The 14,971-nt window shown below is 28.0% G+C and overlaps 1 protein-coding gene across 1 annotated transcript; it reads right to left on the bottom strand.

Moving 5' to 3' along the window:
* Window positions 1–640: 640 nt before the first annotated feature.
* On the bottom strand, window positions 641–12,882 carry LOC131626836 (protein LAX PANICLE 2-like). The gene is made up of 4 exons (XM_058897675.1): window positions 11,660–12,882; window positions 11,480–11,530; window positions 11,235–11,307; window positions 641–1,466 (listed from the first exon to the last, which is right to left on the bottom strand). Exons 1-4 carry the CDS (start codon window positions 12,544–12,546, stop codon window positions 1,293–1,295), a joined length of 1,185 nt encoding a protein of 394 aa, XP_058753658.1. The 5' UTR covers window positions 12,547–12,882; the 3' UTR covers window positions 641–1,292.
* Window positions 12,883–14,971: the final 2,089 nt, after the last annotated feature.

Genomic DNA, 14,971 nt, shown 5'->3' with positions numbered 1-14,971 from the left:
ATATCAATTACGTTTTCTTTTATTTGTGTAAAATTTAAAAAATATATAATTTTATACAGAGAAAGTACTACGTTATAAAAGACACTTAAGATCCCATAATTAGCTCTAATTTGATTACAGATTAAATATAATTAAATGATTTATTATAAAATTAAGTCAACATAAAATGATAAAACTAGCACAACTAAATCAAGATAGAATAGTCAAACTAAAAAAATATAAACTAAATAATCATGGTTTATTGAATATTATCATTTAATAGTACCTTACTCTCCGGTTAGTAGATTGTTCAATTGAGAAAAACATAAACTAAATATAAAATATTAATATTATAAAACAAATATTATTTTATTTTAAATATATTTTTCTCTCTTTCACATGAATTATATAGTAAACTGGAGAGAAGGATACCTTATTCATGCACATATAAATGGCGAAATGGCTGCGATCTATCGGAAATGTCTGTTTTGTCTTTTATTTTTTGTAAGGTGGAATAAGATTTTAAACTCGCAATTTTTTAATATGTCTCTTTTGTCCTGCTCTATTTTTTGTGGACTTTTACGGATAATAATAACATAAAAATTTACTATTTTATGCTTAAAAGATGTAATATCCGTGGTCCGCCCCGTCCCACATTCATTTTTTTGACGCAAAGGAAGATTTTAGACACGCACACCTTCAACAAAGTCTGGGCTACCCTATTTTTTTCAGACTTTCACGGAACAGGTCTAAACTAGACGGACAAGCACACCTCCTTTCCATACATCTTCAACAAAGTCTATCCTATCTTATTATTTTTTTTTACGAACTTTCACAAAACAGATCTAAACTAGGCGTACATTCCCGTTTGCCTCGCCTACTTTCCATACCCACTTAATAAAAAAAAATCACATGACACTACTCACAACATTCCTATGCTTAAATGTTCTAGAATAAACAAATAATAAGAGTAACAATAAATAGAAGAAAAAAATTTGGGTTAGTATATAAAATTAGATTGAATCTTGTACTTGATAATACAATTGATGCCAAATTTCTCACTCAACTCACCTATCATGAACATACAATTTTGGACAATAATACCCTCACCCCAAAACAGTAATAGAATAAACACTGTCTTAGGGTAATTCAATTCTCATGATATGCCATATCAAAATAAAATAAAAATAAAAACTCATCAAAATAGAAAATTTTGAAAACTAAAATTAAAAAAAAAAAAAGTTTAGATAATAAGTTAACAAGGATGGATACAATGAGGCAGAATAATTTAAGTTACTTGAGAAGTGCTTTTTTCAAGAAGTGCTTCTAGAGTAATGAAGCACCATTACATGATCAGTTGTTGAGGAATCTGAAAGCAAAGGTCTTGTTGTTGTTGTTGTTGTGTCCCTTGGTGTCCAAATATTATCCCTCACATGTTGCAACGTCAAGAAAGGTAAAAGTTGTTGTCCTTTGCATGTTATCTCTATCTGCAATAATAGTAATTCATCATCATTATCATTTTTTCTAACATGAAACACAAAAGTACTATACTAGTAATAATTATTGAAATATTTATATTTATAATATTATATAATTAGTCATGATTAAACTAATTATATAAATGATGGTTAATTTGTGTGAGGAAAAAAAAAATGAAGTCATGCTGAGTAAGAAGATTACGTAGTATTGGACCTACGTTAGAGATGAAAAGATGAGATCTTTGTAAGCTTGAACTTTACGCATAAGGTTGAATCACAAATCCACTTTGGTTTGTATTTTTGGATTTTGAGAGAAAAAAATAAAAAGTGAATTTGATTCCTAAATCTTAAAGCATGCACGCTATATTTGGCCACCCAACCCACGATCTTAAAAACTGCCCTATCTTTAATCATTATGGGGAGGGGAAGGGACCCATTTAGACTTTCTTCCTAAGCCATAATCATTGCCCCTTAGACTTTTATTTTTCTTTTCCATGAGATATATACCTCCAATACATTACTATACTACTGTTATTATGTTAGGGATGGCGAAACGATCTGATCCGTCGAGTTTGTCTGTTTTAGTCGATCAGGATAAAGATTTTAAATGTATATATTATTATGAACGATTTGTTCTATTTTACTTTCTATCGACTTTTGTAGTGACGATGTTAATATGAATTTTGTAAATTTTAAGTTTTAAAAATATAGGGTTTATAGGCCCAACACGATCAGCCCTACTTTTATTTTTTTCAGAACACACTAACGTATTATATATGTTTCATCTATAGTTCGTTCCACCTCATTTTTTTTAGACTTTTGTTAAACAGATCTAAACAAAACATACATGTCTATTTGTCAATCATATAATACAGGTATTCTTATGATACTAAATACCAGAGTCGTCTCAAACTTTTGAGATACCTTGTGTAAGAAGTTGAAGTTATCTTCAATTGAATCGTGAAAATTTGTTGATGGGCCCTATTTAGGCGTAAATTAGAAGTGAAATATATAATTGGAGGTCCTTTTTGCCATAACTTAAACATGAAAAAATATGAGGCCCTGTGCTGTAGGTCACCTTATACACCCTCAAAGACAGCCCTGCTAAATACTAAATTATAAATATAATCTTCAAATTTTAGTTCAACTAAAAAAACAGATGTTAATATTAGTATCAATGTTATTAGATTAAACATTACTATTAAGATTTGAATTATTTTTTGAATATTAAAATAATACTCTGATTCTATTTATAAGGAAAAAATTTATTTTTTAGATTTATTAAAAAAAATAATGTATCTGACTCATATATTGTCTAGATACATTAGTTACTCATTTGTATTTAAAAAAACAAATTTGTTTCTATTTATAGGATCAGAGGGGAAATATATAAAAATGAAATATATATATATATATATATATATATATATATATATATATATATATATATATATATATATATATATATATATATATATATATATATATATATTTATTATTTTTTTTCATATCTCTCTTTATTTGTTAGTTCTAAAATACATATTAATCTAATATTTTATAAAATCAACTAATAAATACAAATAAAGGCTGATTACTATGGTAAAAAAACACAAAATATAACAAAAAATATATATGATACAAATTTAATTTTTAAAAAAATGAAAAAACCAAACACAATAATAAGATAAGATATGATAGATTGTTATATTATTATATAATGCAATGAAGGATCCATGAAGTACGGCGAAGAATAAGTTTAAGTGAAATGTAGGAAAACATAATAATTTAAAAAAATATATATGAATTCCACTCATCTAGAAAATGATTTGTCAATATACTAAGAATATACACACCTTTGATAAAAAAATATATATATTGGTTTGTTCCTTTGAAGGGACCTAATCATGGTTTTCTATTACTAAACTTTCAAGGTCATAATGCACGTCTCTATCACGTTGCGCCACCGAAACCCTAATGCATGCGAGCGTCAACATTACAACATGAAATAATATCACTTTTGATTTTACATCATCAACTATATTTAGCTAACCATTCTATATGTCATGTCAAAGAAATAAAAAGAAGAAGCTAACTTCATGCCATATCTTTTGTATTTTAAAAAAGCTAAACTTTATTTATATAAATTACATCTAATATGAAAATTTTAGTATAGTATCTTGGTATTGACTTTTTTTATTTAACTTTTTTTTCTTGTTAAATAATAAAAAAATAAAAAATTAAATTAAATTTTATAAAGTGATACTCATCGCTTAACTATTTTATTGTATTATATTTATTTTAATTTTTATTTATTTGTATTTGACAACTTATATCGTTCTTGTTTGATTACTGACTTTTCATTTAAGAAGTGGGAAGGATTAGGAGATAGACACGCCTTATATGCATATAAAATTTTAGTTGAACGATCTTCTAACATGTGTCTTATGTGTCTTTGAGACAATTATTCTAAAAAGATTATAAAAAGTTTAGAACATAAACCCTAATATAAAATCTAAAGAAAGATACAAATTTAATTATATGATTCTAAAATTTGAATCTCAAATTTACGGTCATCAATAAGTTAATCATCAAAATATTTGCAAATATATTCTACTACTAAACATATTATGAAAAATACTGAATCGGAGTTTGTCAATACTACCATCATCGTTAACAGTATTTCAACGGAAGATCTTACCTGATCTATAAATGTTATTTAAATTTATCAAAATTTTAATTTTAATTTTAATATGTATTTATTTAAAGTTGACCAACTAATAGCTAGTTTTTGAATTTTCCTTTACATAGTGTATATTTAAATTAAAATGTATTTATTTAAAGTTGACCAACTAATAGCTAGTTTTTGAATTTTCCTTTACATAATATACGTATATACATGTACAAACCCACATACACACCTATGATACTTTGAATTAAATTAAAAATTTGTTCTTATTAGAGACTATCTACTGTGGTAGGTGGAAGATGCTGCCTATACATGATGTGGTTCTTTCTTTTGGCTCCATTTAAATGAGAGTGCAGCACTTGAAAAATCAATGGAGCCTTTTAAGCCAAAAGGAGAAAAAGGGCCTACATAATAAAATGGCTTTGGCCTTATAAGCATGACGAGAGAAGGAGAGGGCATGCAGATAGGTTTTGAGTGGTGAGAATGACATGTCCACGTGTGATTTTCAAAGCCCTAGAATATCATGTTTTACTTAAATTAACAACATTATATAGTATGTCTTAAAGTCAATGCATTGTTTATAAATTGCAAAAGCAATTAGGAAAGGCTTCTATTCCACCATGAGAAACAATATTGCTTTCTTGAATTAATGATTTCCTAGACTATGTAGTATTCTTGTTCATGTTATTGTAAAGAAAAAACAATTTGAGTTTTTCTTTTCAACTCTTATGAAGATTTCTAAACATCTATCTTATTGTTTTTATTGTTTGTATGCTTTTTATAAACAAAGGTACTCTAACCCTTCTATTTTAAAATTTGAAATTTTGGTCTCTCTTTTTCATTTACGATGTAATTTTGATTCAAATCTTATATTTTTTTAATGGAAAATGATGATTTTTAGTCCCTAAGATGAATGTTTTTTGAGATAAAAAATCATGATCTTTAAAGTTATTTTTGGCAAGTGGAAAAAGGAAAAGAAAAAGAGTAAGAAATTACCTAGAAATAAAGTCACACTAATATTATAGTTAGTAGCGCATTGATGATTTTTACAGGAGGTTCTGTGAAATACTGGAACACATCATCACTATCAGTTTTATGTTTTGCTAGATAGTCAGCACAAACATTCTTTTCTCTAAGAGTATGAAATATTTGAACTCGTCATTCACTAGAGGGGAGCTCTTTAATATTGTGAAGAATAGCGACATAGTGATGTCAAATATTAACAAACTTTAAGATAAGCTTGATAGTAGAGTTGGGTTACGAATTACACATCAAGTCTTTAATACCAAGTTCCCAGACCGTACACAAACCATGATATAGCTCCATCAACTCACCAAGAAGGATGTTGGAGTAATCAATATTACCAGAAAACCGTGAACTCAAGCACCATCAACATTTCAAATCATTCACCAAAACTCGGGACGTTGGGATTACCGAGGCTAGATCAATATTCAAAATCATATTACTATCTTTGTGTGCATTCCACATGATTTTTCTCGTTGGATAAGACAGATTATACTTGAGAAAATATTTAGCTAATAGGTTAGCATAGTTCACTATGATGAGTTTTAAAGTAAGGGAAGATACGATTTTATTGGCAAGAAGCAGTTTGTTTCTAGCACTTAAGAACCACCAGCAATCAACCAAAAAAATAGAGCCATTATCGATGTCATGCCTAATCCAATCATATAAATTATTCCCTTGGAAGAATAATAAATTCAAAAAGGAAATAGATTTTCAAAAGCGAGTGACAAATTCTCAACCTCTTAGGTAGTGTAGAGTCGTCTTAACATCCTGATTGCATCTAGAATAAAGATTTGTCTGAATCATATCACGATGACACAACATCGAACATGTATGAAGGGGCTTATCTAAAGCCTCTCATATGATACTTTAATTCAGCGGGAACCAATTCCAAAAGGACGTCCACTTTGAAATCTCTAATAATACTTAATTGTAACATTTTTTTTTAATAGGCAAATTGAATTTACTATCATATCAACATGATTACCTTGTCGATCAAAAGTGGCATTGGGTGTGGGGTGAGCGGGTTCAAAATTTTAAGTGGAGACATAAACTTTTTTATTTAGTAAGAGGGTCTTCTGGTTTTCCTAGTTAGGACCTTGTCAAGGGAAAGTTTGGTCTAATAAGGATAAATCTTGGAAATACAAGAATGAATTTAAGGGTAGTTATTATACCAATTTAATTTATCTCCTGGAAGGGGTGCTCAAGATGAAGGCTCTAGACCATATTTGGTGGTTGAGGCACTAGCTAGAGTGCAAAGAGTAGGGATCCCTCTAAGGTGAGTAGGGATCCCTCTAAGGTTAATATTGTTTCTGAAAGCTTCTTTTGTATAAGGTTTTTACGATACTATACCTATTTAGGATGAGAATTATCATGAATCTGAATGCATTTTTCACGTGTTTTCATGTGAAATTCGCTTATTGTTTTTCTTAAAATATTCACTATAGTATTTTAATATGGTTAACAATATATATTAAGACACTAAGTGTCCTTGTCCTTTTTTATGGGTTTTCGTTAGGGTTTTTGTGATGAGGTAAGAGAGTTAGGTTTTTCTTGACAATAGTCTGGTATTTAATGGTTTCGTTTATTTGGATTGCTCATAATGACTTTATCTTTCTTTAGAAATATGTCGACTATAGAATGAGGGGAGAAACTTAATGAAAAACTCCTAATCTCAAGGGAAATAGTATGAAGATCCTAATATTTGCATGAATTTATATCGAGAGTGTGACAATGAGTGCTAAAGTTGTTCTTAACATTTGTGGTTAACCCTCTCCCTTTTTCTTTTTATCTCTTTTCGTGGACGTGTTTTGTTACTTATTTCTTTTTCTTAGAATGTTCTTATATGTTTATTTTGTGGTTCTTAGATGTTTCTTTCGTGGTTTTTTTCTTTTCACTTTCTTGTTTTGTACTTCTTTTTTTGGTCATGGCTGTGCCTCTTTTTATTGTGTTTTCCTATGCTAATTTCTCTTTGACAATGTTTCATTGTGAACGTACTTTTCTTTCATATGTTTCACTTGCTTGGGTAATCAGCTTAATAATATTTTATAAGTCATCATGATCTCAAAATTTGATAATTAAGTCTTATTTACTTTTCAACAACATCCACAACTCACAAATGTGCACTTTATTTGTCTTAACCCGCTCTTCCAACAAAGTCCTCATTTCATGTAACAACTCTAAGTTCCACAATGATTATATATATATATATATATATATATATATATATATATATATATATATATATATATATATATATATATATATATATATATATATATATATATATATATATATATATATATATATATATATATATATATATATATATATATATATATATATATAATTAAAGAGAGTTTATACAACGTGACAGACCCCATCTTAGATGTCGATTTCGTATGGTAGTGTTAGCCTCATCCAAAATTTTAAGATGATAGAGTCTATTGATTTTGGACACCCATAGTTTATATCCACATACCAAGCCTAATAGTATGGACGTGTGGGGTGTATTAGTGAAGCCAAGTATCACATATAGATTCACATCATTCACCGTTTATATTTATGACTAATCCCAATATCATTGGACATGATGAGGTGTATTGAGAAAAACTGAAGTCCTAAAATTGATTAAAGATAAAACTTTTAAAAATGTATGAATAATGACATATTTATCTTACAAACCGAATTTATAAGGATATGTTAGATCTAACCACAATGTTAAGATTCACACCAACAAAAAAACACAACCAAAAATCATGATCGTGACCCCTCAAAAAACAACTAACGGTACAAGCGCATAACAAGATTTTTCAGTCACTCATAGCAAGTGTAAGTATTAGTAGAAGTCATAGCAAGAAACCATTTCCAAATCGAAAAGATAACTATATTCGCCAACTCATCTAAAGTAGACGTGAAAACAGAAAAAATAAACTTATTGAAGAATTTCCATAAGGCCCACATCGTAGAATGCTAGACCATAATTAGACCAAACCTACCTCTAGACCTAATCCCGAGGACTTAACCACTTCAAACAAGCAACTCAATTTCCTAAAAAAACCAAATCTTAACCTAACCACCTAAAAATACTATATCAACTAATAGTCGCGACACCACAAGTGATAAAGAGATGAGAAGCAATCTTTCTTAAACTTTGACAAGACACACGTGAAGACTCTCTGGATCTTTAATCACTACCATTTAAAAAGGTCACCCATAATGAGATTCTTATCTCAAAGCAACTGCCAACTTTTGTAATTCCGAGGCAAGCCCTCATAAACTCGAGAATAAAATTTTTATGATTCATGCATAAAAAAATATTAAGCCGTTTTGATCGAGTAAAGATCAATCTTACCAAGATCTAAATACCAACTATCTTGATTTGAAGATTCATACCAACTTTTTATAGCACATTTTTAAGTGCTTTCAACTTTTTTTAAGCTCAAATACCATCAAACTTTCTATATTACATCATATCCAACTTCCACAACCATCTCACTAAAATTTTATGATCTAATCAATAATTAATCAATACTAAAAGTTTTATATCTTAATTAAATCATTGCAATTCCTATTAGCAATGAGACAATGGTCAAAGAAACTTTACAACAAAACTCAAAGGTTAACATTCCCCCACTTCATTAGTCATTTAATCCCTTTCTTCTATAACAACTAATCTCTTTTCATTGTTAAGTAATTTTTTTACTAAGTCGGGTTTGAATTCAAATCTTCCTATTTCTTCAACTATTAGCTTCAACTATTAGCTCAAATCAATTAAGCTATCTAACCATCTAAGAATCCTCCAAAATCAATGATTGTGACCCTTGTGCATACCGAGTTCAAAAATTCTCTTTGCATGCAAACTCTTCATTCCCTTAGCCTCCAATAAAATACACTTATAGAGAATCCACATACTTTCCCCCCTAATCATTAGGTGTTTAATTAGTTCCAACCTAATCATAAGTCAACTATGTATGAGATTTGCCATTTTGGGCAGCATGAAACCTCCTAACAACCTAGCCATATTCTTATAAAAAAACCAACTAGTCTTAGGTTGACTACATCATAAACTAAAACATGCATGCAGCTACATAGGAGAATGTTGAGTGCATTACACATTCTAATTATAGAACAACTCTAATTAATTATACTAATTATCACCATTATTAAGATGTTGTAGAGTCTTAATCCGATCTTAAAAGCATGAGTTGTAAGGGAAAGAATATTGTAATAAAATAAGGAATATTTGGAATGAAAATCAAATCAAACCTAGAAGGGTTGACCTAAGGGTAATTTGCATGAAATTATAATGGAATGTCTATTGCATGTGTCCTGCAACCTAATATCATATTTATTTAGACTTTGTTTGGTAGGTAATGCAAACCATGAACGTATAGTGGACAACAAATTCAAATTAATAATTCACACTATTCTTTTGATTCCCATTGAACCAATATTAATAATAACAATAATTTTTTTTTTTTAATCTCATAAGCCTAGTCTTTATTGTTTATGTTCTCTTTTTTTATAATTGATTTGAGTTTTATTTTTTATGTAATATATATTCTACTTTCTATTTAGTTTTTTTTTATTATAGATAATTTTCTATTAGAAATTATAGTAACAATAATATTATGACCATTATTCTATTTATAGACAAATATTCCATGCCTTTAGTTTTTCTTTGTTAAAAATACTCATTTCTAAAAATAGTAAGGATTAAATTTTTGAAACAATTTCTAGTTCTTATAAAATAAATCCATTCGTTATTTATTTTAAAAAAATTATTTTTTATATCTGTTGAATAATTAATGTATTTGATCTATATATATGTTAGATGCATTAATTATTTAATAGCTTTTTTTATTATAATAGAAATCAGAAAAAAGTAGAATGAATAAAATAAACTTTACTAAATATATTTATTGAAAAAAAATATGATTGAGTCACATTTAACCTAAATCCAAAGACATATTGAATTAGAAGACAAGCTAAAATCTATGATATCATCTAAAAATAAAATTGATAAATGTTAACAATAATCATTGTACTATAGGTATTTTTTCCTAGGTCAGATTTAGCTAGAAATTAATAGTCTTAAGGGCATGCATGATTATTATATTTAAGGTCCAAATACACATGATGTTTAATTCATTTCTTGTATATATGGATTCAAACCTTTTATTAAGTAATAATGAGGCAACAAGTAGTAGTGGTGAAACTCTATGATGAAGTGTATGCATGAAGTATTTCAAGTTTCATTCATGGTGGACACACCATAATTTCACTAATGCATAATAATATCACTCAATGCATGGCCTCGTGCACATAAAATTCATCATCAATTTTATCTAAAAGCAAAGTACACAAAAAAATTCACCTACCAATGCAAATACAACTATATTATTTCCATATATATACTTCAAATCATTAGCTTTCAACTAAAACATGCACTATATGTATAAAAACTATATGAATAAAAAGTGCTTCTTATGTTAATTAATAAATCTTTAGATTTTTTATTACATTTTTTTAACCTTGTTTTCAATATAATATACTTTGATATTTTCTATAAGAATAAACTTATATTATATTATATTATATATTATATTATATTATATTATATATTATATTATATTATGTTACATGTCTTTAACTTATACTAAGATTTTTCTTTTGAATAGTTATGGTACACCTAACTTGATAATACCTAAAAATTTCCACTTCCACCAAACTTAATACACAAAACATGAAACCCTATGAGAAAGCCACATAATATATTTGTTAACTTGAGTTTGGAACTCAAATAAAACAAAAATGGAAAATGACTTCCAAGAAAAGCACTTCCTACCAACAACAATCACATTGTTATTGTTGTTGTTCTCTCCTTTTTTTCAAAAGGACTTATCCATATAAGTTTTCTTCTTAGTTAGATACTAATAAGGGAGGGAGAGAGAGGGATTAGAATTTAGTTGCATGACTAAAATAAATACTAATCTTAGCAAGAAAACACATTATGCATATTAATTAATTAACATATAATTAAGATTAAGTTATGAATTAAGTACCTCTGATTCGCTCTCCAATTTGAGCTTGTTAACCAGATACTTCATGAGCAACCTAACTGTCATTCTTCCATCTCTGAATATAATTTTTTTTCAAAAGTAAAAAAAAATCATCATTAATAAAAGAAATTTATATTTAAATTAAAATAGTGAACGACATTGATTATACATATTGACAAGACTTCAAAAAAAAAATGTATAGAAAAAAATAAAAAAAATAAAGAAAAAATTTCATGATGATCACTTACTTGATTCTAAGATAGTTCTTAGGTATTTGAGGCAAAAATGGTTCTTTCACTCTGCATTATTAGAAATTATATAAAAAAAACTATTAATTTATAACTAAATAAATAAATAAATAAATAAATAAATGGGACTAATTTAAATATTTTGCAAGAAGGTAAAATGAATGAAGTATTATAGCTTACTGATTTTGTGAGGCTTGTAGCATGAACCATATTCCGGAATGAGGTCGACGAGGAGGATCGACGACGCGAAAAGTGAGATGAGATGATGAGCTAGGTCCAGCAATATCAAATTGATCAAATCCAGGTGAAGAAGATGAAGGAAAATGAAAAGGTGATGCATGATGATATTGAGGATAATAATTAGGTCCTAAAGAAGGTCTTAATGAAGAACAAGATTGCGACGAAGAAAAAGAAGAAGAAGATGGAATATAAGATGTAGAAGAAGCCATAATTGCCATAGAATGTGGTAGTAATGGACCAAATGCCCAGTTATGTGGAACTAGATGTTGTTGATGACTATAACTTGGACCTGCTGGCATGGACATAGACACGGACACAGGTGATGAGGAAGAAGAGGTAGTTGTTTGTTCGAAAAACATAGAAGAATTGAAAGTAGAGCAACCTCTGATGGGAGGTTGCTCTAAATTGGACTGTGACGAAGTCCAATTTGTTGATAATAGTTCAAGCTCCAATAAACTTGAACTGTTTGTTGGAGCTTGACTGTGATCAGCATCGTGTTTTGTAGTAGTAGTTGTTGTCTGGACGGTGTTACCTATGCTTAGTTGAAGCCAATTGTTGTTGTTTGGTTTTCTTTCTTGTTCTTCGCTTTCCTTTGAGGTAGAAATAGTTTCTAGCTCGGGTTCAGGTTCGGGTTCGGGTTCGTTATGTCTTGAAAACGGTTCCACTTCTTCAGCCATGTGCTTGAACAAAAATTCAGATCTTAAACAATTATTATTGTAGTTGTTGTAATCTTCAAGAAATTGAAAGTGGTTCATATCACTTGTTGTATTGTTGTAGAAAACATAATCACCATTAGTTTTGTTGGTTTGAGAAGGAACCATGGTCATGATGAACAAATCTCAAAACAAGCCATGGATGATGATGATGATGAAATAAGAAGAAGAGAAAAAGGGGTTTTGAATATTGGATATATATTGTGAATTAGAGAGATATGACATGATGATGATGATGATGATGAACAAAGAGAAGAGATATTAATAGTAACATGGTAGCCACATAAAAATGATGAACTATAGATTATATATAAAGGGTTGAATTTGGAGTTTGAGAGGTTCCTTTAATTCTTGCAAATCTCACTTTCTATTAATTCTTTTTGTTTGGAAGTTTGTGGGGTAAACTATTTGCAGAAGCTATGTATGAGAGAGAGAGAGAGAGAATATAGAACAAAGAATGGAGGTCTCTCTGTCAATTGAATAAATAATCATATCATATATAGTATAGTATATTTTATGTATGTTATACATAATATTATACTTTACAATAAAATAATATACATAAGTAAGGAATCATGGTAAGACAAATAAAATAATATTATATAATTTTTAATACTATTTTTAGAATTTATATTATGTATATTAATTTTGTTCAATAATTTCTTATAGTTGAAATTATAAAATATTTTATTGAAAAATATTCACTTGCTCAAAGTTGATAGTGTCAAAGTTAACTTGCAATTAAATATATACTTTGAAACACCAAAAATATATTATTAGATGGGTACATATAATGGGCATTCAAACCCCATATAAAATTTATAGACCATTATCCAAAAGGATAAAGAAACTAAAAAATTGACAAAACTAAGATGTTAATTTGTTTTAATTTATTTTTGTAATTCATATAAATTGTCTAAAAAAAATAAAAGATGTATCACACACAATCTAAAATTTTGTATTATTTTAAAAATTTTGTATTTGAATAACACAAATTTTATAAAATAGCCAATGAGTCCCTCTTAATTATTCATATTTTTATTTTTGATAATAAAATAATATAAATAAATATAAAAGAAAAATAAAACATTAAATAAAGTATTAAATGAATTCAAATAACACGAGACGTGTGCAGCGAAACACATTAAAAACCTAAAATGAATGAAGAACACAATAAAATAGACAATAAAAAACTCAAAAATTCAAATAACAAAAATTCATCCTTAACGAATTTTAACTAGATATCAATTTGAGTCTAATATTTAGGATAAGATTTTTTTTCTAGGAAGAAAAAGTAAATCACAAAAATTTAATTAATCCCTATAAGTTAGTGTATAATTTATGTATTTAAATGGATGGGTAGACAAAAGAGAAGGGTCCTGCCAGCTAACAGATTAAGACCATGTTCCAAGAAGAAAATGACCATAAAGGGTCTCACCCTTTTTGTTTTTCTTATGTCTCTAAAAGCTCCTTTTTAGCCCTAATCACCTTCTACTTCCTCATTGATTTCCTCATAATATTTCATAACCCATCAATAATAGTCAAATAAAAATATCAAAAAAATTTAATCTCATATAAAAATAAAAATATTTGCTCAAAAGAATTTCATAAATATATTTTGATATTCATTAGACTAATTAAAAATAATTTTTTAGATAAATATTTATTTTTGCATGTTTTTTTTTATAGCTTTTTTTTGTTTGTTTAGTCAAAGTGATTCTAATGGATGGACTTATTCTGAACATTCAACTGCATGCTTTTGGAATAATGCAACTTTTCAAAATGTTGTTGTCAAAAAGTTTACTTTTACAGTGACTCTTATTACAAGTTTTGGAAGAAGTAACTCTAAAGGTATATACATTTTTTAAAGAGTGGTATGGCAGCAATAATATACCAAATTCAATTAAATTTATTATTTTATTTTCCACATTGCCCATCATCTTTTTTAATTAATTAAATCATATTGTAATGAATCTCTGATCACTCACTCACTGATCATGCAAAAATCAAAATGGTTTATACATAATTACTAGTAATATATTTTTTTATACAAAAAGTGCATTGAAATACTCAAAAGTTCAAACTAAATAATAAATAATAATAGAGATGAAACAAAGTGCAATTTTTTGAGTTGTTTGTTGTTTAGTGTATGTTTTTTTGTTACACTAAGAATTAGAAGAAGGACATGAAGAGAGAATATAACTAATTTAAGTGGGAGGGCATGATGACCTACCTGTCAATATGACATAAAATTATAGAAAGACAAATAGGTAAACTATGATAAAGGACAGTGTCATTAAAATTCATTATATGAAGCAATTATAAAGAAATAATAAATAGAAAATGTGACTTTTTTTTTATGAATAATTTGGCATGCATGATGATGATGGTGTCTCACACACGACACAAAAATCGAAACACTGCGACGTGGGATTATATTGTAAGACATTCTTTGCTTAAAGCCATGTGACTCCCACCCTCCTTGAATATATTTGTACGGTATCTCTTTGAGGTTTGGTTTTATAGTTTTTTCTTCTCT

The sequence above is a fragment of the Vicia villosa genome, unplaced genomic scaffold, assembly GCF_029867415.1.
Source record: "Vicia villosa cultivar HV-30 ecotype Madison, WI unplaced genomic scaffold, Vvil1.0 ctg.000326F_1_1, whole genome shotgun sequence".
In the NCBI taxonomy this organism is placed as follows: domain Eukaryota; kingdom Viridiplantae; phylum Streptophyta; class Magnoliopsida; order Fabales; family Fabaceae; genus Vicia; species Vicia villosa.
The sequence above is the reverse complement of the archived record's forward strand: the minus strand, read 5'-3'. Positions and strand labels throughout refer to the sequence as shown.